We start from the raw sequence: 24,824 nt of genomic DNA on the forward strand, positions 1-24,824 counted from the left end.
TGACGTGCATTCGACCAAGGATAGTGTCCTTAAGAAAGCCCCTGAACTCTTAGCAGCTCAAGAGGAGGCTGTGCAACTGTCAGATTTATCGAGGCACTTTTGTTTTTGCTTAGTAGTTACAGTGTACTGTAGGTTGCCCCTTTATCGTCACAGTGCTTGTTGATTCTGTTTTTGCATGTAAACAAGTGTCATAAATAGTAAAATATAGTTCTGTCGTATTAAATAAAGTAAAATGTCTTAATGTCAGGTCTGTTAACTGCTGATTTAGTATAATTTTTGCCCTTTACTGGAATTTACTATATACCGATATATATTTCATGCATGCATGCCAGCACATGCAACATACACACATGCGGGCCTGCAAACACGCACACTGATACACACAAACACACTGGCAGACATGCATGCACACACTAGACTAATGAGGATGGAAATCTCGCCGCTGTCATCCCTGTCTGTATCCCTGCCACCAGCTGTCACAGAAAGTAAAAAGTCTGAAGTTTTGTCTTTCATCCTCTCTCGGTGCTGGCCAGTTCCAGTCAGTCAAGCAATCAAACACAAAGTCACTCCTCGCCATGGTTTCAGTCCCTCTCTTCTGTTCTCCTCTTCAGAACACTCAGCCACCACTTTTTCGCTCTCCCCACCCACCTGTTCATTTCAAGTGACTTCATTAGAACGTTCACCTATAGATGGCTGCCAGAAATTAAATTTTCTCCACTGAGTATACTATATGTGAAACATGCATACAATGTAATGTAGCATAACAGTGTCTTGGAGGGACAAACAGTCAGCTGTCATCAGCCCGATCTCAGTGTATGATGTTAAATACTGGTTTGCAATTAGCATGTAGGTGCATGAGCTAACTGAAAAATGCCCATGCAGATAGTTTGTGTTCGTGTTTAAAGCAACAGCCTCATATGGTGACAAAGTTAATTTCTCTAATAATGTGAATCAATCCATAATCTTTCAAGTTTCATGAACTTCATGTTTTAATATTGTGAAAACTGAAAAGGGGAATTACAAGGAACAAAACCAAGCAAGAACTGATCCTTTTATTTTTAACTGAAAATTCTCATTGTCACCTTTTTCTGCATTACAGAAGCAGCTCAGTCACGGTTTCCACCTGCTTCAGTGTGATGTAGAAATGTGCTGCTTCTCTACACGTGTAAAACTTAGAACAGAGACACACTGATTAGCTCTGTCTCCCTCTAGGAGATCTCTCTCTTCTTCCTTCCTTCTCTGAGTTGCTCTCAGCAGCAGGTCAGTGGGTAATAGAAAAGCAGCCCTGTGTGCTCAAACAGTAGCACCTCTGTTGCCATTGGGACTCTGCCCCACATCACCTGCTGCCTGCTCTGCTAATGGTGTGAAGCAGTTATACTTTACATTACTTCTTCCTGAGTACAGACAAACAATGTCAGACACCTGTTTCCTTTATGTCTTAATAGAGTGTCCCCCCTGAGCTCAGTGTTTGTGTATTTTTATCTGCAGTGGAGCGATGCATGAGTGTAATGCAGTCCGGAACACAGATGGTAAAGCTGAAGGCTGGATCCAAAGGGCTGGTGAGACTCTTCTACCTGGATGAGCATCGCTCCTGCATCCGCTGGAAACCCTCACGCAAGAGCGAGAAGGCCAAGAGTGAGTATGCACGCATGCAAACACACACACACACACACAACTCTTATGCACAACAACAAATACTGAACATATGGTTTTGTCTTGCCACACCACTGATTTCAGACAAAAATATTTGTCCATGATTTCCCATGTGGTGTGGATTTTGTCATCAGGACAAGGCTGTGAGTGTCTGGACGCTTGCTTTGTTCACTGTATGTATGTATCCTCCCATCACTGTTGACAGAAGGGCTTTTCATCCAGCCTTAACCTAATGTTCTCCTGGTGGTTGCATGCACGTTTGCAGTGAGGATTAATGGTGTCAATGGTGACATCTCACATTCACTTGCTTTTTGTTCTTCTCTCCCAGGTTACATAACAACAAACGGGAATTAAACCTACATAAGGTTTAACATAATCTGTTGATTTTTGTAGCATGTTACAAAGTCTTTAACAAATTGTTTCTTTTTTTTGTGGCACTAACCCTCCAGTTTTTCCTAGAATAATGAATTTCAGAGTTGGCCTCACAGCTCTTGCATTGAGGGGTATTATCATTATACTGTATATATCATCATTATTGTCACTCTTATACTTTACTGGTTTTATGGACGAACCTACTGATGCATACATCTGTCTATGGAGTGGTCCATTATGTGTAGAAATAACTGTGTGTGTGTGTGTGTGTGTGTGTGTGTAGGTTGTCTCCCAGTATTACATAAGCCTCTCAGATCCTCTCTACTGACATGGTTAAGATATGCATGTGTGTGTGTGTGTAATGTCTGTCTGAGCAGAATCAAAATACGGCTGCCATATTGTTACTTTCAGTCATAGTAGAATTTCAGAGATGAGATTATGTAAAGGGATGAGAGAGCAGAGCGTAATGGGCAAATGCACATGGATGCTACGGGATTGGATTATGACAAAATATATTTTTAGGTGGCTAAGAAGGCAATTAATTGAAGAAAATCATCACATTTATTATTTCTCCAGTTAATAAATTATAGCAATATTGTCTGAAAACATAAAGGTTCGTTATTATTATTACCATACTGAACAAAGGCATTAGTGAATTGTTTAAATTGAATGAGACACCTTTCACAGCATGTGTTATAAAGTTTACTGCAGTCTTCTGTCTTTACAATTAGATTCAGTGAATACCCCATGTCATAGTACGGCCCCATACTAAAGGCTATACACAAATTTCCTGTAGCAGCATTATGTTTTGTGTGTCCACCACAAGGTAATTTCTACAAATTTGCCACAAGCATTCAGTTATTTTCAAGGATGACTTGATTAGATTTGGGTGGTCAAAGGTCAAAGTTCAAAGTCACTCTGACCTCACCTTTGCTCCAGTCTCATCAACACTATGTCCCAGTGGAGCATGGAGGGTGGAGATTCATATTTACAGTGGGACTCGTGGATAAACTCATCCGGTGGGGGAAGAAATATAACCACAAGACTGTGATTCTAGAATATTGTTATATTTTATTATATATATATATATATATATATATATATATATATATATATATATATATATATGTGTTATACTTTTATTATAGCCACTCATCTAGCTGTTAAGTGTAACTTTTCTTCAGCATACTTACACCCAATTCATTTTGTGATACTGAGTACTGGTCTGATACCACCTTTTCTTCTCAACATTTTACTCTGTGGAATCCTTTTTGTGGTGCTGGAGTTTATTAAAGCTTGTGAAGTCTGAAGTTTGTGGTGTGCATTTTATTAACTTCAACACAACCTCTACATGCAGTCAGCTTAATGGGATCAGTATTGGTGCTGATAATGAGCTGATATATCAGAACTATACACTGTAACATAGAATTACAGGAAAAGGATAAAGCTGGTACTGTTATGTCTTTAGCCATGTTTTTTGTGTAGGACGTAACAAACATCAGCTTCACAGGAAATAAAACATTTCGCCACGTAGTTTTAATTCAGTGCTAAAATAAAATAGAAGTCATTAATGTAGTGCTCAAATAATTGTATTTTTTGTTTTTCCTCTAATTATCTCTTACTCTTTATTTCACCTCCTTGTCTGTCAGTCACAATTGATTCGCTCTACAAAGTGACAGAGGGCGGCCAGTCAGACATCTTTCATCGGCATGCAGATGGCAGCTTTGACCCGGCCTGCTGTTTCACTGTGTACCATGGAAACCATATGGAGTCACTCGACCTGGTGACATCAAATGCAGAAGAAGCCAGGACCTGGATAACTGGCCTCCGCTACCTGATGGCTGGGATCAGTGACGAGGACTCCCTGGCTAAACGGCAGCGAACACATGACCAATATCCTTCCAAAAAGAACTACACACAAATCCCTGAAACATGCAACCTTGTTATATGTGTAGTATATTTCTAAGGAGGACAACTATGCCATATTCTTGAGATGGAAGCAAAAGCAAAATACTCAAAACAAATAAAGAAAATGCTGTGCTGCTAGAGCTGGCAAGTGAAAAATGAATGTTTTATTTGGTTGCTCAGAAACAACTTTTTTTTATTGGCGCGTGCATAATTTCAAAATAAAAGTCAGAATCTTTACGTGTTTAGAGTCAGAAGTCATCACTCATCACTTTGCAGGCTTAAATATGAGCAACAGTCACAAAGTAAGCACAAAGCAGTAAAAAAGTCTAAATACTTCAAATAATGCAGATAAATGTGCAGTAGTTTTTCAGATGCTCTAATGATCCCAAGATCCTCTCTGCTTGTACAAATGAAACATGTCTAACTTTCCTTAATGTGTCTGTGTGTGTGACATGGATGAAACAGACGTTTGAGGAGGCCGATAAGAATGGAGATGGTCTCCTGAACATTGATGAGATTTACCAACTACTCCACAAGTTGAACGTTAACCTGCCCCGCAGGAAAGTCAAGCAAATGTTTCAGGTCAGACTCCAAAGCCATTCCAATATTTTTTTTACTAAATCCTGATCAATAAGTAACAGTCCTCTCCAACTGTAAGATAAGGCACTAGTGTGGGATACTAATGGAATAGGTGAATCTAAATAAAACGAAGTCACTAAATGTAAAACATTCACAATTTGACATATATAACATTTATTTCTTTAGTGTTTCACCATATAAATGAATAGAAATTCATTACCAGAACATTAACATATCTTTATCAATCCATCTTAAATAATAGAGTGTTTCACCTCCATTTGAACACATTACATATCTTATCTAGAAATATTTAACAGCACTGATGTGTCATGGCCGTTTTTTTTTATTCTTACGTGTAACTGGGAAATCAAATAAGTGTGTGAGAAATCTGTCAAATGTGCAGAAGCAAGAGAACCCCTTTTAGAGGAAGAGGCTGATGTAGTGTAAAGAGAGGACTGCTTCAATTTTTTAAAACAAAAGTCACATTGAGTAATGTCAGAAATTCACAAACACTATCCACTGGTTTTTACAAGGTGTGTTAGAGGGTGCAGCAACACAACTAAGGTTCATTTCCCACTATGCAATTGTGTTGTTTTGTAATCTTGCAAATGCAGATTCCCTAAAGTGTGATTGATGTTCAATAGCTATTTGAATTGGAAAGTTAATTATACTGAGGGACAGTGCTGATGAATTTACACTCTAATTAATTTGGACTACAAAGAGTTGGACAATTTTAAGGCCTGTCATAACTTTTGGTATCTGTGTTTTGGTTCCAACTGACCCTTTAGAAGCAAGTATGTGTGTGTGTGTGTGTGTGTGTGTGTGTGTGTGTGTCGGTGTGTTAACCGGAGTTCTTTTAAAGAGGTAAAAAATTGCCACACCCAAATCCACAGAGGTAGTGCAATCATTTATTTAGAGCTCAGCACAACGAGGGTAAAAAGCATAAATGATTCAGCTATGTCTTCTTCTGTGTGCAACAGTTCCACAGCTTCATGTGGGAGGTACTTTTCCTCTTTACCAACAAGAAAGTACGAGTGTCACCAACAGGTGTGTCAGATGGAATTCCACAACCAGGGGTGTATATGAGTCTGCCCCCATTAAAACTCCACTTAGCCTCTTACAAAAACTCAATACTACAACTCACATAAAAAAATAAAATAGAAAATAGAAAATAAAAAACAATCAATAATAATCAATAATCAATAAATTCAGATAATGTTATAATTCTATTCTGTAAAACAATGAATTCTCTGGTTTTAGATTAGACAGAATGTTTTTATTAATTTATCTCTTTCCACTTAAGGATTAGAAGAGTAGATTAGTAGATTAGTTACATCTGAAAAGCTTGTGACATTGCTTAAAGTAACCTGAATGATTTTTCTCTGGCCACAAATTTCTGAATAGGTTCATCACAGCCTGTGATTGAGTCCCCAGTGCCCACAGCGAGCTCATTACAGGGGTGCGATGGAGGCATTAGCTAGTATTATTAGATTTAGTGTGGCGTCAAATGGGCACCTGTGAGATGCAGGTAAAATGAGACTCTTGATCCCAGTGAGCAGACGGAGCGACGTGGTAGGACAGAACAAGCATGGTGTGACATGAGGTTAGGAAGGAATAATATGTTTGTGTCAAAAGGACTCGTACATTATTTGTGTTCGCTGGTGTGAATTTGTGTTTGTATCTGTACAGGGAGAGAGATGGAGTAAAAAAAGAGGCAGCTGTTCTCCACCTTTGCACCTGACATGTCTGTTAATATTGCAGTCTACTCTTTTCTAATTTTAGATTATGTGTACACAAGGATCACTTGCTATGAGCAGATCACTAAACATTTTTGTCCACATTTATCACAAATCCTTTGAATTTAGAGTTAAGTTGCAGCTGCTTGTTTAACCATGTGTTTCTCTGTGCCAGCTTTACCCTGCTGTATCAATTACTGCATGTAACAGTACAGCCTCTCCTTTATGAATTGGTCCCTCCATTATTTCATGAAATGTGTTTTGGAAATGTTCTATTGGTCTGTTTTGCAGTAGAAAAGTGTTTTGTTTGAATTCAAACGCATTGTTATACGTTGACCCCCGTTTTTGTGCAGAACTGAGGGATTTGCCTCAGTCACAAGCAATAATTTCTACAATCATCCCAACTCTCCACTCTAAAGGCAGTTCTGGCTATTAATGTCTGCTTCCTGACAAAAGTAAACCTATACTGTAACCCAGAAATAGGATCCTGCTTCTCTTGCGGCCATAAGTGATTGTATCATTTGAGCACAGGTTTTACTTTGAGACAGTAGCACAAATGTAGGGCATGAAAACTCTCCTCAGCAGCTATGGTGTGCTGTACATGTGAGGCATTCAGGGACAGAGTACAGATTGCTGCGGAGATGTCAGGGGGATTGCATAGCATGAAACTTGCTCTGTGGTTTGGTGCATATCGGTGGACGTGCCTACAGTACATAGAAATTCATTCATGAAATATCAATATTAAAAATGTCATTAACTGTAATTTGATTTAAATTGCATTCTAATTATTAAATCAAATTTTAGGTTGAGATTTCTTTCTTTCATTCTCAAATAGGGATATCTGTTATTCCATCCATAATCTAATAAGAGTTGAATTCTAATCAGCATTCATATCATACTTCATATCATATCACACTACTTGTGTTCAGTTCATCTGGGTTTTCACCCATATTTTAAGCAGTTACAGAAATGAGGGCCGTGTAACTCAGACACACAGTTTGCACACTTCAAAATATTATAGCTTGAGATGTGTTTCATGGATGACATATTACTCCCTCGTCCTCTCAGGAAGCAGACACGGACGATCAGCAGGGCACGCTGACATACGAGGAGTTCTCTGTCTTCTACAAGATGATGTCTCTGAGACGAGATCTGTTTCTGCTAATGATGGCGTACAGTGAGAGGAAGGACCACCTGACAGCGGAGGAGCTGGCCAACTTCTTGCATAATGAGCAGAAGGTGAGATGTCACACTTCTCTGGGGTTAGAGCCAATAAAATGCTGAGGAGGTGTCCCAACTAGTTTTTCTCAAATCAGCTATTTCCATTTGAGACCTGGGCAGACAAAAATAATGGATTAACCCTTCACCCTCTGCTTACTGTAACATGTAAGTGCCTCTGTCTCAGCTGTCTACCCAGAGGAATCTGCTCTGCTAAGCCAATCTATCATGCCCCAAATTAGTTTGCCTTGTGGGAACCCTGTTCTTGTTTTATACATTTTTTTTCTTTGCTCCCCCCCTTCAAGTGTGTTTCTGACACACTGTTTTTCTGTCTCTTTTGTTTGTGGTGTCATTTTTCATTATGTTGTATTTATCATACAGCATTATTCTCAGCATAAATGCTGTTTTGTGACTTAGCTGCTTGGTTGACATGACAATTCATTTAATAGAAATGATTACAATAACAAATCTGTGTGACACGTTTAACATTTAGACTTTAGTATTTAATCACTGTCATTGTAATTATTTCAGCAAAGGTCTTTACATTTATTGTGCTCATCTGATTTTCTCTGCAGATGACCAACGTGACTCCAGAGTTTGTTGCAGAAATTATTGACAAGTTTGAGGTGGCCGATGAGAATAAACAAAAAGGCGTTATGGGCATTGAAGGTAACATTCTGCTAGTTTGCTGTCTGCTTTCACATTTTTCACCTCCCTAAATTCCATCTTGGCCCAAGTCACTCTTTCTTTACATATACAAACATGTAAAGAAATCTAGAATGGATTGAAATCGAATTTTAATTGGTACAATTTTAATCAGTACAAGGAAATAAATGTTTTTTGTTTTTTTTGAAATACATACGTATTCTCATTTGGCTGAAGGTGGGCTGGGGTCTGGGACTTCATTCTAGCACTGATATATGCCACTAATGACACTTGAATGAGTTTTGATAGTTTTTCATGCAAGAAAGTATCCATTTAGATTTAGAAGATGTGGTCAGTTTATCCAAATGACATTTTTTGCTCTGTGATGCCATTATGCCAAGTGAGATGACATCTCAGCAGCCTGCAGCCTTGCTCCTGAGACCATCCACTGATTGGCGTCTGCCTTCATTCTTGCGGAACAGCTTGATTTCAGAAAGCCTTGTGGTAATTTACTTGAGTACCAAGTTGAAATATGAGGTATTACATATTACAAAATGCACAATGACCCTCAGCCAGCTCATGTCACCTTAGTTTCCCTGCTTGCAGGTAGAGTGGAAAGAGCCTATGAAGGTGTTTAGTTCTAAGGGGAACTGTTGTTGTTGTTGTTGTAACCCTCACAACTGTTTAGTCCGTCCGCACAGTATGAAGTCAAAATTACAACCAAGGGATCCCTGAACTGTTGAGCAGCTGAAATCCTATATCATACAAGAATGGGAATTTAAAATTGGAATGGGAAATTCAATTTTACACAGCAACCCAACATTTGTTGAATTTTTTTTTTTTCATATTGCGTCATGCTTAAAATTATATCCAGCCTGCACAGCTTTACAAGACACAGATTCACTGGAATGACTCAGAATTCCGTGTATACATTTTTAAACAGCAAATGTTTGTTTTCCATTTGTTTTACCCCGGTAATTTAATACATTTTGGGTCACTGAATGATGCGTGTGTTTTGAAAAATTGTGTACAAATATGTCAAACCGGTGAAAAAGAAGATTTGTGCTGTGCTAAGAAGGTGAAGATGAGTTTCATTAACTTTATCTGAGCAACTGAGACAAACTGTAACAACGACAATGTTTTTTGTCGTTGTCACTTAAAGTAACATCTCATGTAACTGAAGGGTGAGCTGAAGGGAGAGGAAGGGGTGAGGACTGAGGGAGGTTGGCTGGGGTAAGAAAACTGGGAAAGCAGAATGAGGTTGGAGGGAAAGAGAAAATGAGAGTGAAATGAGAGGAGTGAGTGTGGGCAGAGGAGATGAGAGGAAGAGGAGGAGGAGGGGTGAGGCTAATCTTGTTGTCGGAGGCATGAAGGCTAACACTGTGTGTGTCTGGCTGATCAGACCAGTATGCCTGATGCCCTCCCTGCAGGCCAGAAATGTGTGTTTCCAAAGATGTTTTGTGCACAGATGTGACACAAATGTACAGACAGATTAACGTCTTTTTACAGTGTGATGAGCTGTTACCTACAGCATTTGGTGTCTATCATATGAGGCAGTATACAGTTAAAATCTGATTCCATGCTGCAATTGCATGTCCAGTCTGACCATTGACTTTCCATAGTAAAACTCTATAGATTCCTATCTTATGTCACAGTTCCCCATTTTTCCACACTCAGATTCTGTTTTCCTCAGCTGCTCCCTCGCTTATTTCTCCTGCTGTTGGTATTCCTGTCTCATTTTTATCCCTCCTCTCGGAAGGAAAGGATGCTTTCTTTCTTCTCACTCTTCTTCATGCTGCACCGCCTAACAAAAGTTTTTCTGTGTTAAATGAATCCAGCAATAGTTGTGGCTTCGATCCTCGCTGCTCTGGTTTGAAACCGCAGTACAGTGGTTTAAATGTGCCCGTCTGTCATCCGTTGCTATTGTCCTGGAGGTATCAACCTGCTGATAAAGAGATATTGTGAATGTCACTGTCAGAAGCTGTTAGATAGGATCTGGAAGCAGCCAGTTTAAAATAGCAAAGCCTCAGCATGTGCGTGCACTTTTTTTCAACACGTAGAGAATAGGCGGCTAGGCTGCTGTAAATCTAATGCAGGATCGATGAAGAATCCGTGCTTAACATGCAGTATTTAAGCTTTTCTGTTTTCCTCTGTGACTTTGGGTACGATACAATACGCCTTTATTGCCAGTTTTCACAAAAATGTGTAATCCATCACAGGGTTTCTGTATCTAAAATACTAACCCATATAACACGGGACAGTAAAAATGTAGCTTGGTTACACGTGGGCTTGTCGGCCTGTTATTTTTGAACGGACACAGAATCGATTATCTGGTGTAGATTTACAGTTTTTATAAGTTCCTAAGATGCCTTTAATGAAACCCTGGATCCACTAGATCCACCCACTTCATCATCTTCTTAGCACAGCAATCTTTTTTAAAGCCGTTAACACAAATTCAGTGAACGAATGCATTATTGAATTAACTGCATCAAACAAAAGGAAAGCATGTGTTCGTTTGGCTGTACACAGCAGGGCTGGAGTCAGACTATTGCGGCTGTCCACTAATCACAGGGTTGGTTGTTGAGTCCATATGCTGAAGTGTCCTTGGGCAAGGCACTAAAGGCCAAGTTGCTCCCGGTGGATCATTGTAGTCAATGACATTGTTATTGTATTGTTTTAAAACCATTGTAGGTAAAATTAATTTAACATAATACCAGGTTTGTTACTTTATCTAAAGTGATGTTGAGCTTATTGTCCCAGCAACAAATCCGCAATCTGAAACCTACAAAGTAGCAGGTTTGCTCTCAGGTTTAGTCAGTGAAAACAAGCCTCTCACATTTGAATGGTGTTGGACCAGGAATTCCATACAACTATGGATGTGCTTTTTGATACAACAGTATTTGGGCCCGAATGAAGTCATAAGATGCTAATCTGTCACTGGTGATGACATGTGTGAACACACACTTTTGCCTTATGCAAATTAGTCAGTGCTGGAGTAAAGTGTAATGTGTAAATAAAGTGTAATACACAGGCACCGTTTTGCTGAATATTTCTGTATATTTATTTTCACCTTGTCACTATCAGGTCAGCGGAATTTATGTTTCATTTACCAGAACCTCAAAAAATGTCTGTGTCTTTCATCATTAGCAACTAGCCTCTGATCAGGTGCCGATCATGGTTTCTAGTGTGGATATACGTGGTCCAGTTAACAACCATGAGAACACACAGTTATCCCAGATAGAAAAATTCAACTTTTCTAACACAATACATAAGTGCGGATGAAGAACGGACATAACCAGATTACCTCATCCATCATCCAGCATTACTCATTTGATCTTGGATCTGTTCGGATAATGTCTTCAGTACACAGATGCCTGTTTTAACTGAGTTTGACTCCAGTTTGTCTTTACTTTCAGGTTTTACGAGTTTCATGCGCAGTCCAGCATGTGACATTTTCAATCCTTTGCACCATGAAGTGAATCAGGACATGGATCAGCCTCTGTGTAACTACTTCATTGCCTCCTCTCATAACACCTACCTGACTGGGGACCAGCTTCTCTCCCATTCCAAGACCGACATGTACGCATGGGTCCTTCAGTCCGGCTGCCGCTGTGTGGAAGGTTTGCATCTGTTTACAATGAAATGCCACCTAACACTAATTTTACCGTGCTCTTTTTTTAATGGAGGGCATGAAAACCCTCTGTCAAATTGCACCACTCTATAAAAATTGAATAACTGTTAGTGTTTATGGTGTTTACTGCTTAACATGCTTAAATGTAACCCGTTAATAATCCTTTTGCTGTATTTATGTTAAAACAGATGCAGCAACTCAAAAAAAACAATCTTACAAAGTAGAACATTTTTGCACTTTAACAGTTTTATTCAATGTTTTGTGAAAGAAAAAAAAATCCCGGCATTGACTGGGAAAGGAGCTGTTTTTTCTGAACACTGTTTTTCTCAAATTTAAAGAGGAACTGTGTGAGGAGAAAGAAACTGGGAACAGCAGCATGATGCTGTGCTTTCTGTGCTTTTTGTTTTTCTTGCAGTGGACTGTTGGGACGGTCCTGATGGAGAGCCAATGGTCCAACATGGCTACACTCTAACGTCCAAGATACCATTCAAATCTGTCATAGAGACCATCAATAAATATGCCTTCATAAATAACCAGTAAGTTAAAGCTCCCTGTAGTACATTGTGTGTGTGTGTGTGTGATTGCACCTGTTTTTTATTTTATGGTAACTACACACTTCCATTATCTCAGGTATTGTAGTATGATAAAAATATCTAAATGCCAACAGAATCAGATATTCTGCTTTAGCTTTTTCTCCTTTAGTTTATTCACAAATATCAATCTGACCGAAACACAGTTTTCGGTTAATATTCGGTCGCATAAGTAATTTTCTTTGCTTCAGGGTAGACAACATTTCTCTGTGTGCACAAAAGCATAGACTTTAACATTTATTGCTTTGTGGCCTTTGTTATTTAATTGTGTTGTTTGTGGTCCACTATAGGATAAGATATTCTATTATAACACCAACTTACACGTAAACAACTCCTGATTTTAAAAAGCTCCATAACTGCTGCATTTTCCCTCATAAAACTAGTGTAAACATTCCTCAACTTGTATTAAAATAGCTATGAATCTGATGGAAGATTTCCCCACGAAGCCTAACGAGAAACAGCACAATTCAGACAGTCAGGTTTGTGTTTTTCAGGGAACACAGTGATTCCTGGCAGTAATTAGCACCTATTACTGAGCCATCTGCTCAGCAGTGTTTCCTCTGGCTCCCCGAGGACTCACTGTTTGTCTCTGCTTGGTCCAACAATACTAAAACAAAGTGGTGAATGATGTACGTAGCTCCCTGCTGCCACATTGGCTCAAACAAAATGATAACTTATGATGCTCCTTTTATTCAAAGTTAGAGTCAGTATTAGTAGCTTCAGTTTATTAATAATATAAAAATATTAAAAATAACTGCACTTGGCAGTAGCTTGTTGGAGAGTCCACTAACATCAGATTAAGGCTAGATGTCTGTTCTTTAACTTATTTTCTAGTTGTTCTACTTAACTCCTAGTTGTTTAGACTTTTTGGTCTTTGCATTAGTTTGAAAATAAACGTTTTCCATTTCTTACCATGAGTTAGAGGAGAAGATGAATATGACTCCCATATCTGCATGTAATAAATAAAGCTCGAGCTGGCAGCTGGTTAGTTTAGCTGAATATTAACCCCACAGTGCCACAGTTGTTACTGTACAGGTACAACATGTGAATTCCAGTTCGTTTGTCACCCCTTCATCCTATCAAACCATATTGCTGATAATTGCAGATAATTGCTGCTAACTTACCATGCAATGGAATGATAAATTTTCTCCCTAATTCTAGTTTTAATGCTGAGTAAAGCTAAACAAATCTGGACATAGCTTCATGTGGACTGCAGAGTGTTGTGACCCTAGAATATAATATACTCTCATTCTATTTAACAATTGATTCATTGTCAAAGGAAATTTCCTGCTTTCCTTTGACCACTATGATAATAAACTGAATATCACTGGACTTATCATTGCTCAGACAAAACAACCACTTTCCATAATTTTATCCTTGAAACAATAAATAATTGTAGAAAATACTTGACAGATTGATAATGAAAGCCGTAGCCCTAAATATTTTTCTAAATGTTTTAATGAAGTTGGTGTACTTTTCCTAAAAAATTTAGCTAGTAAAGTTCTACTTTGCCTTTGGGTAGCTCGGCTATAGTAATTTGTAGCCCTCACTGAAAGACAATAAAAAGCCCAAGGCCAATGTACTTGGTGATTTAGAAATGCTGCACACCCTCATACACTCACAACTTATTAATTAGTCATCAGTAATCATGCTGATAGCAAGAACAAATGAATAAATGGAACATTCTGTGCTTTATCGGTCTCTGTCTCGACTCTCTCCCTTGGCTGTTCTCACCTTTAACAGTCAGATATTTTATGATCAGTGCCACCTGTTAATATGATTAATGGCCCCTGGGATGTATTGAAATGTCTCTCGCTCTCTCTTTCTCTCTCTCACACACACACACACGCACACATGCACACAGGTTCATATTCTTGTTAGGACTTTTATTGACATGATGTAATATTCCCCAGCCTTTTACTCTAGCTCCTAAAACCAAAAGTCTGAACCCTCAAATAGTCATTTAAACTTGTCAGAACCAGCAAAATCTAGCTGGTTATAGCTTGTTAGAGAATAAAAGTCAGTAAAAGAAAACAAATCCTACTAGTGGGCACACACACACACACACACACACCTGCTCTGCTTATATCTCACTTTTATCCAAAGCGCTTGACAGTATCGGTTCTCATTTACACACTGGGAGTCAAACCCTGTGGTCTGTTGACGACGACGCCCCATTTAAACATACAAATGGGTCCTTTGCCAAAGGCACAACAGTGAGAGTAACGTCCAGAGTTGTTTTATTTTGACTGACATACGGACGATACCTCTCAGGTGAAACAGTGAGTCAGCTCAGTGAGCTGTGTAGTATGTGTGCACGCTCATATGTGTTACTTAGTTAGGTCCAAACAACTGAGGACATTTTGCCAATCCTAACAAGTTTGAAGGACCATTTGAGGGTCAATTGGGTTATATTTGTGTTTAGGTTAGAGGTTTAGACATTAGTTAGGCATTTAGTTGTGACAGATAGGGTTTGGGAAAGGGGCTGGGAAATGCATTATGTCGATGAAAGTCCTAAGAAGAATAGAAATAGGAACCTGTGTGTGCATGTGAGCGTGTGTTTTAGTGATCAGAGTTGGAGTTGAAAGTGCGGCTGTTTCCCCTGAGGTGGAGCTGTCAGTCTGACAGACCTGACATTCGAGCTCTGCTGCTGTGTCCACCAGTCATTTTATATTTTCTAAATAAAAACACAGGCACACACACAGGTACACAAACACACACAGTAAACCCACACAAACCATGCCACAGACGTGCTGTAATTTTATTATTCACATCCTCTCTGTTCTGTTGTTCTACGGGTAAACATGTGATTTGCTTTGGTCCACTGGCTGCATTCAATACACAAATGTTGACTGGTTTTATGAAATGTATGAAATCCTAAGTAAGTGTGCTGGGATTTTGTTTCCTCAGGTACCCAGTTATTCTGTCTATAGAAAACCACTGTAGCATCCAGCAGCAGAAGAAGATTGCTCAGTACCTGCGAGAAATCTTTGCAGACAAACTGGACGTGGGACATGCACTGAAGGGGGAGTCCAAAATGTTACCCAGTCCTCACAGCCTGCAGGGCAAGATCCTCATCAAAGTAAGAACAAATACATAGATGTGTGGATAGTTGGTGGATTGACAGGTTATGTTTTCACTGTAAATGAATACATCCATTGCTAAATTAAATATACTCAGTCATGCAGTCAAGGCATCTGCTTCACATCTCTCTAGTTTCTTCTGATTACAGCGAGGAAAGCAGAGCGCTTGTTATGTCTCCATATTTTACTGCGCGTGCTTTGCTGTTCTGTGGAGGGAGAGTGGGAAAGACACAGAGAGGAAGCTAATTATTGATCATAAACAGAAGAAGAGAAGAGGAGAAAGGGAGGACAAAACTAGGTCGCTGAATTAACAATGGACGAGAGAAGTAAGGTGGGAAGGGCAAGATGCTGGCATATGATGACTGGTTTCCTTTTTTTTTAATACACAAACCTGTGTACACAGATAATTAGCAGACACAGGCCCCACGGTCAAATATTTGGGGCTGTCAGATGATTAAATGCTATTAATCACCACACTCTGCAAGAAAGTATGATTTAAAAAACTTACCACAAAACATGATGCAGCAGTAGCATTTTGTCCAGCTTTTAGCGGCTCAGTGTGACATTTTCCCTAGATGACAATTTATAATTTATGCAGTTTTTCCATTAGCTTCAAATGAAGGCATCACACATATTCACTCTTCAAACACCCTCGTTCACAGTGTTTTAAAACCAAGCAGTTGCTCCAAAGGACCTGGTGTAAAGAGTTCTGCACTGTTTGACTAATGCTCCCATCTAACATTACAGCTACAGAGGTGGAGCTGCTGTACCGTGATGTTGTTGCACAGCTACAAAAAGACTTGGAAGTCACAATCCTGAAGTTAATTCAGTTAACTAAAATCAACAATTTACACTAGTGATTATTTAAATAAATTTATTTAAAAACAAAACCCAAATCCACATTTCTGTACAAGTGTCAGTGATAGTCAGATGGCTATTTTTTTTAACTGGAGTTTTCTGGAAAATGTGGTGCAGGAAAGAGAAAATCATTAGTTTAGCAATGCAGTGACTAATACAGTGTTTATTTTGTTTACATGTTGAAAGATGAACATACAAGTTAATTAACTTATTACAATACAAACACAATGCAGTAAAACACAACTATAGAACATTGTTTACATGAGCTGCATTTACATAAACCTCGATATTCCACTAATAAATGAAACAATAGTCCAATCAACCATAAAATGCATCATGTAACCACCTCAGTCAGAACGGATTGGCTCAGTGAAAGGGAATTTTCAAAATCAATGATACCGTCAATATAATGATCCCTTTGATAAACTCTTACAATCGTTTATCTTTTGTTAGAATAAATCAATTCTTTCTGCGCATGTTTCCCCCATGTGGAAGTAAGATTAGGTGATTCGTTTCTGGGAAGTACAGATAGAACTTTTTTGTTGGAGACGTTTGGTTCCTGATGAGCTGAAAAGATGCTCCTGCAGGAGCCATACATGCTTCCAAGAGTGCTGAGTAGTTAGAAAAGAAAGCAGAAACAGCAGATTTCATGTTTGTTAACAAAACACTAATTAATAATGTGTTGATAATACATAATTGAAGTACTTTTAAATACACTCCACAAGTTTCCCATTTAGCCACTGACGTGGTACATTTAACATTCTTTTTATCTCCAAGTATAGCAGGTCAAGCCTCTCAAGATTATCTCATTGCACCACCTACTGTTGTAGTCCCAAAAGGCAGGAAAGGTTCCAGATAATCTTTGAAATGTGGCTGATGTGGTCATTCTCAAAAAGGATGAAATATGTTTTGAAGTATAACTCTGACTTTGATGGCCTCTGACCAAGAAGATCCTTATCCACCAGGACAGGACGAGTTACTCATACAAAGGAGACAGAGCAAAAGCTTTTGGAATTTATTATTTTTTTTATAAGAACCAGATAGAATTTATCTGTAAAGCGTAGAAAGCCGATGTTCTCGAAAGGAAAGAGGAACTCTGGGCTCGTCCCTCCCCAACCTTAAGTCTGACCTTCATCGATTTTCTATAAATGCTTTTAACCCCTGTCTAACAGTTTTCCTCCTCCATCTCCTTCCTCCCCCTCTCTCCACTCGTTTGAGAGCCTTTCACCTGACAGAGGAACAGTGGTGAGAGACAGTATGAGAGACTTGGTGTTTTGCAGGAAGCTTAGAATCTGCCATTGATTTTGAAGGAAGAAGCTTAGAAAATCTCAACTCCCACTCACACCTTCAGAATGTCTGACTAATGGGCTTCCACTCGGCTGAAAAAGCTACTCAGGGAGCGTCTCTGAGAATGTGCAGCTGATTTTACCTTGTGTGTGTGTGTGTTTTATGTCCTCTTGTGTCTTTAAAGGTCTTTGACTGTGCCCATAAATACTGGTCAAGGAGCCACATAAAGCAGAGTCTATTGTAATGTGTCTGCACATTTTTGTTTTTATGGGCGTGTGTGTGTGTTTGTGTGTGTGTGTGTGTGTGATGTTTAATGAATATGTCTCAGTAAAATGATATTGAATTCTACTCTGTTTTTCTGAGAGTGTCTTAGAGGTGCAACTTGTGTGTGGGCGTTCGTATAAAAAGAGACGAGCAGGGGACTGTGCTACATTTATTACACATGCATGGTTCAAATGTATGACTGTCACTAGCCTCCCACCTTATTGCCTGTTTTTTCCCCATCCAGGGAAAACGTCTGCCTGCCTATCTGTCTGCAGACGCCGAGGAAGGAGAGGTGTCCGATGATGACAGCGCTGATGAAATTGAGGACGACTTCAAGCTCAAGAGCAGTAATGTAAGGCGAAGGAGTGTAAATGTAAATATTATGTGCACTCACTCTATTTTCCACCTGCAAACAGAAGGTGCATGTAATGCTATTTAACTTTTTTGCTGATGAACGCGCTGTTCTGTAAAGGCAGCGGAGGGCGAATTTGAGATGCAGAGTGGCCAGTGAGGTCACGGGGTCGTACTGTGGCAGGAAGTGTGGTTGCACGGGTTGTCGTAGCCCCTCTAAGCAGAATATTAAATAAACAGTCATAACCAGTCTACACTTGTTCGGTTCTTGGGTTAAAACACCACAGCTACATTCTTGGCAGCGGTGGTTACGTTGTGCTAGCACCTGTGTCTGGCACACAGTCGGAGCTGCTCCATTTCTTTCAGCATCACAGCATTGGCAGCTCTCCCACGTATGGCTGAAACATTGCACCTTTCACTCTGAAATTTCTCTTGACTCTTGATGCTGTTACAGTAACTGGCTGTGAAATTTTGAGACGCGATGTGCATGGTGCAGGTACTATAATATTTCATTTATTATTCATATCAACATGTTCTTATCCCACAGTTAAAAACTGTGCTATTTTCCTAGTCCTTTGGCGTATTATATTGATGCCACAGGTACACTTCAGTATATGATACTTGAGGAGCACCACAGGGTTACAGGGTTAGGGTGAGGCACAAAAACTTCAGTCTAAGGCTAAATTACATAAAAACAAAATGCTACAAACAGTGACAATGGCACATACATACTTCCTTACTATAGTAACCAGATGTAGCAAGTTGTGTTACAATCACCTTTTAAGTGCACAATCACTCGCACTAGAGTCACACTCTGGTCTCCTGTGGAAAAGTCCTGTGTCTTGTTGGATCATCTGCCAACCCGCCCACGTCCCTACGATACTTTTTCCCTTTATATTGTACATCGTTGCTTTAGGCATCAACTACTAACTACTAACGCGTCAGGGTTTCCATTGTACTACACTGAAATTCCTGTGCATCGATCACTAACGCAAATGGGTACTGTAAGCATGTAGCACAAACAAACTGGACAAAGCGGTGCTTTTTTTGACGCCTTGGGAACGAGAAGGAGCCGTTGATATCGTGAGCTGTGACTTTGTGCTCTTACTGTCGCAATATTATCCTACCTACTGCAGAGTAGACAGGCAGCTGCTGCATAAAGGTCCACAACTTCTGCAGTGAAACAAAGCAACTTAGTTCCAAATGAGTTCAGACACATTTCCTATATAGCGTTATGAAAGGCATTAGTACAAAGACTGTTGTGTTTTTGTCATATTTAGAAATTTTCTGTGGAAAATGTTTAACTCATGCTATTACTAATTAAGCTTCCCTGGTGCCACCACTGGGGAGCAGCTTTCTTTTGTGACTTTCTGTGTGTTCTTTGTAAGTTTTTTAAGAGCGACTTTATCATTACAGGCAGCAACGACATCTAAAAAACAGCCAACTTGAACTGTCAGGAACTAATGTTAGAAAGTCAAAGTATTTTTTCTGCACAGCTATAAGTTAGATAATGGGATCCTAATGACATTGTGGTGCACGATGTAATGACTGCAATAATTGGGTAGTAACGTTGCTGCTTGTAAAATTTTATTGATCATGTCCACAATAATGTTTCGAAATAAGCAATGCTTAATGATGCTGATATAACTAATAAACGTACAAAATAGTCTGAACTGTAAATGCTTCTTTTTTTTTTTTTTTTAAAGCACATAAGCTGCATAGCAACATGTAAAACACATCCATGCATCTAATAGCTGCTTGTTTATGTGAGGCATTTTTAAACTTGCCTAGTGTCCATTTTTATTTTTATTGCCTGGTAAATTCTAATCCTGTTCATTTATTTTTCGAAACAGCCGTGCCAGGGTCCTCCTCACCAGATTTAAAGGAGGAAAACACTCAGTTATTTTCCAGATGGTTTAGTTGTGTAACCAAATATGGCATCATTCTTCCATATTTTGCTGGAGGCATGAGGCTGCAGATGCCACTTTGGATCATCACTGTCATTTTAAAGCGGCGGTGGCACGTTTCCACTGATGAGGGGTTTTGTATTGAGCTCATTAAGCCAGTATGCTTTCACAGCAGCCCTCCACTAACATTACTCTAATAGTGTAATATAACTTTCATTCAGTAGTAATAAATGGGCTGATACTGCATATTTTATCAAGTTATTCTGTATTGTTATCTCTTTATAATCCAGATCACATAGTAACGAGACAGCAGATTTTATACAAGTTGTATGTTGATTCATTTTCAGACCGGTTCCATACATCCAAACCTGTGCCAGCGGAGTAAAGAATATTAATTATAGTGACTTTACACTTGTCAACACTAGAGCAAAACAGAAAAGATCTTTGTAAACAGCTCAACACTGACTGTCCCTATATACAGACAAATGACAGCTTAAAGGAAAACCTAAATAAATGAGTGGATGATAATAACTTCATCTATAAGGTAGGAGGGGTCAGTAAATGGTTTGGATAATATGAAAATGATATGAAAAATATGCCATGGCCTTTGCCCTCACCAGAGCTTAACCCAGTTGAACACCTACCGGGGATTTTGAGTGGAGGTGTGACCGGGCTTTCACACACACAACTACAAAGGCCTAAAACAGTGAAAGCTGCCCATTCAGTTTCAATTAAAAGCTGCTACACTGCTGAGTGCCCCCCTGCTGTGCCCTACAGTCGTAGTCCAGTAGTCCAGCTGTGCAACATACAAATACTCTGTGAAAGAGTTTAGCTACAGCCAAATAATTTGAGCCAAATGAGGCAATATCTTTCTAAGAATTGTGTTTCATCCCTCCAAAAGAGTTCAGAGACTTGGAGAATCAATGCCAAGATGTGGCCCAATACTTTATTAATACAATTTCTATTGCTTTTATCTTTAATTTGCCACCCATATTAGTAGTGGGTGAGTGAACAAGAGAGTGACTGTGAAAACAGAGTATGTGTCTGCATAATCTTAATATCACCTGGGGTGGTCAACAAGATTTTGAGGGTGGCCAGTGCCTCCCCAGGCCACCCCTCCAGCTCCGCCCCTGAATACAGGTCTGACTGTAGTGTTGTGGCTCTACATTTGATTACTTTCTGGCATATAGAACCAGTGACAGTGATTTTTCCACTAAGTCTACTCTTCTTTCACACAGGGCAACGGCCATCACCAGGTGGAGTCTCACATCCGAAAGAAACTAGACTCTCTTTTGAAAGAGTCACGGATCGGAGACAAGGAAGACACTGACAGCTTCAGCATCAGGGCTCTGCTCCGAGCCACGAGTCAGGGCCTTCAGAAGAACCTGCGGCAGGTACAGCACTGAGGCAATATGTAGAGGTGCTTACTGAGCTGAGTTAAACTTGTCAGCAGATGTGGAGAGGGGAAAGAAGAGAGGAGGGATAAAACTAGGCCATGGTATTAGTCACGGAGGGAGATGGGGAAAATAAAGGAGTAGACTAGTAACTGCAGCATTCACTGACTTTACTCACTAAACAGATGAAAATGCACAAACAACCTCTGGCCACACCGAAGGGACAGTGCTGATTCCACACGTATGTGCTGTGTTTCTTTCAAAGCATGTCAAAACAAAGCAAAACTAGTGAGAATCTACACGTCTGCAGTGTTACTTAATATTTAATTTCCCTGCTTTCCTCTTGTGCTATTTTTAGATGCTTTAGTTTCCTGACAGCCATTTTAATGTGGTGGGTGCTGTGAATCAGGGTTTCCTATTCTCTTTATCCCACGCTTGCTTTGATGGTGATCCCCTTCAATTCATTCTGTCTCAAATGCATTTTCTACCTCTGTCCTCTTTCCTTTCTCTGTTGTTCTTATTTTTTCACTCTCTTCAGCGGCACTGGGCTTTAATGGCTGATGTCTGATGTTGCAGCCTCTCCAGCTACTGAGCTTCGAGGTTTAACTGACTCACTGGGTGCTAATGTGGTTGTTATTAGGTCCACACCAAATGATCCACACACAGGGATGAAAACAAGCATACGTTAACAAACATGAGGAAGTCTGAATGTGTTCTCCTCTTCTCTAGAGCTCGAAGGGAGTTCTGAAGAAATCCCAAAGCAGATCTTTCATCACGACGCTCAAACAAAAGGTGAGGAGCATGGAAAGGCATGCTGCTTGTTCTTGGCTTGGTCTTGATGTCTTTGTGTGTTTAAGATAGGCTAGTTCACTGTCAGGTTAGGGAGTAATAAATTATTTATAGCACAATATTCCCATTCTTCAGAAAGTTCATTTCTTCACAGCACCTTTAGTGAACAATAACCAGCTTCTTTCCTTTTGTCTTATTCAAACACAAAGCAGTCTAAAACACTCAATGGTGTTGTCTGGTGTCGTTTGTAGAATGGGGGAAAACCAGCGCTAAATTGGAGAAATCATCTCATCCACTAGCTTTCACCATTATTTTAACATGGTCAATCAACCTCACAGCTACTGAAAGACCAGAAAATAGTCAAAGGTCAGCAATGACACATCAGTGATGACTTAGTGCATCAGAGCTTTTAGTGCAGGGCGCACACGCTTTTTAAAAAGCAATTAAAATAAGAGATAATGGGTAATGGGTTGACTTTTAGTGCTAATGTTGTTGTTTTTTTTTTCATTATTAGGACAGAGCAATGCCAGTGGGTTCTTCTTGCTTCCAGTCTACATGAGAGTCTTTAGTTTCTATGTTAGACTATGATTTGCTGTGTGTAGCTTATCAGTTCCCCACTGGTGGTGTTTAAACATTGGAAACTCGGCACGTGGGAAGCCAAACTGAAGCAGCTGCTGTGGTCATTTAATAGAAATCATACATGCAAAAAGGGCAAACACAAAGCGTCCTCTGTAAAGTGGTAGGTAGCAGGATTATAATACAGACTATCACACTTATAGCTTCCAGTTCCACACAGCAGATCAGTGCAGTGAGCGGTTATGTTACACACATATTTACACTTGCAGCACTAAATGTGTGCATGTACTGTGGATGAGGTGTTTTTTGCTGTTAATGGCATAAGATCAAACCTGCATTGTGCAGTTTACACTATATGTATATGTGTATGTGTGCATGTGTTAGTTTTGTTTCATTTTGTCTATATTCCCCCATTTCTCAACCATATCTCCCACTCTGACAATTTTCCTCTGTCCATTTGCTTCTCTTTAACTTCTTATTTCCCTCTTCTCTATACTTACTCACATCCCCTCTTCGTTACTTAATGCCTCCCTCTCTGCATATTATGCATCCTCCCACGTGTGTGTTTGTGTGTGTGTGTGTGTGTGTGTGTGTGTGTGTGTTTGTGTGTGTGTGCTTGCAAGGGCGCATGTAGTCTGTTAGCAAGCATCCTAAACCCTGTAATTACTGCAACCCTCATGGTCGTTTCTCAAGTTCACTTTAACTCTAATAGAAACGTTGCTTCTCTCAGAAACGGACAAAAAAAAACACACACACACACACACACCAAATGCACAGTTGCTATAATTACACACGCTCTACCTAAAACACCCACAGATGTGCACAAACACACACTCAAACTGCTACTACAATAATAGCGCTCTGTATGAATCACTCAGCAGCCTCTGTGAAACACATACAATTTACTAAAGACACATGATAAGCAACCACTGCCAACTACAGTTTTGTGTGTAGGCTGAACCATGAATAAGGTGGGTTTTACACATTTATTAGGATGGTCATTAAAGGAAAGGAAACATGCAATACATTTCTGTTTTAAAACGATTAAGAAAACCTTTATTCCATATTCGTGTGTGTGTTCATTCTCCAGAGGCACTCCAAATCTAGGCTGTCATGTCAAAGCGTGGACAAGGAGGAGGATGGTCAGGAGCGGTCAGGAAGGGAGGCTGGAGGACAATTCAACAGGTGACCTTTGCTCTGTATCCCATAACTCTGGGAAATCTCTGACACCTGAGAGCATGGACAGTTTCTGATTACTGGGAGCATGAAACAGTCCGAGGCAGTGCCACACAATAGCTTCTCCAGCAACTTTTATATTTCATGTTTGTATGGGAAAGAATGATGAACTTAAAGCCTGGAGCCACCACTGACAGCAAAGGAGCAAATGTTGATTGGTTTTGATTCACTCCCCTAAAATCAATACTCTCTCAGATGAAAACTGCGCAAACTATCACCCCTACTCCATCTTTCAGACTATGTTCACTCTGCAAGCCTTGCTGCTCAATCCGATTTTTCTTTTGGACTTTTAAACGTAGCAAGTCTAAATTTCTGCAGGGCAAAACTCAAAGGAAAGAGCAGACTTGGGATGATTGATATTGAGGCCCTGACTAAAAGCATCACATATGGTGTTGTAATTTAGCTCCAGAGGCTCATAACTGAAACTGAAAAAAAAAGCTCCACAGTGCTTGTTTAAAAATACGGTCAGGGATATTAGAGATTTGTTTTTAATGTGCAGTCTTTGCTTAGACATTAATGCCATTTTAAAAATAAATTATTTGTTTTTCACATGTAGCATTACCACAGTATACAAACTATGGCATTACACATAAAACATCAAAAGCTATTGTGCCTGTAATGCAGAATGACTCCAGTTGTACATCATTATATTAATATACTTATATCATTATATTAGAATCTTTATGTCAAGTCTGAGCAATATTTTAATGATGTACTTGGTCAGTGAATTCACAACAAAGTCATCTC

General features: G+C 39.5%; 1 protein-coding gene across 6 annotated transcripts in view; it reads left to right on the forward strand.

The window, feature by feature from the left end:
- Window positions 1-24,824, forward strand: part of plch1 (phospholipase C, eta 1) — a 62,968-nt gene that overhangs the window by 27,025 nt on the left and 11,119 nt on the right. For all 6 annotated transcript variants that reach the window (XM_067508381.1, XM_067508382.1, XM_067508384.1 and 3 more), the window contains 12 exons: window positions 1,489-1,635; window positions 3,675-3,918; window positions 4,386-4,515; window positions 7,317-7,487; window positions 8,042-8,135; window positions 11,528-11,731; window positions 12,158-12,278; window positions 15,243-15,414; window positions 18,069-18,176; window positions 21,321-21,476; window positions 22,206-22,268; window positions 23,932-24,026. In XM_067508381.1, coding sequence (XP_067364482.1) covers window positions 1,489-1,635; window positions 3,675-3,918; window positions 4,386-4,515; window positions 7,317-7,487; window positions 8,042-8,135; window positions 11,528-11,731; window positions 12,158-12,278; window positions 15,243-15,414; window positions 18,069-18,176; window positions 21,321-21,476; window positions 22,206-22,268; window positions 23,932-24,026 — 1,705 coding nt within the window. The remainder of the gene's footprint in view (window positions 1-1,488; window positions 1,636-3,674; window positions 3,919-4,385; window positions 4,516-7,316; window positions 7,488-8,041; window positions 8,136-11,527; window positions 11,732-12,157; window positions 12,279-15,242; window positions 15,415-18,068; window positions 18,177-21,320; window positions 21,477-22,205; window positions 22,269-23,931; window positions 24,027-24,824) is intronic.

Source organism: Channa argus, chromosome 6 (assembly GCF_033026475.1).
Source record: "Channa argus isolate prfri chromosome 6, Channa argus male v1.0, whole genome shotgun sequence".
NCBI classification, from domain to species: domain Eukaryota; kingdom Metazoa; phylum Chordata; class Actinopteri; order Anabantiformes; family Channidae; genus Channa; species Channa argus.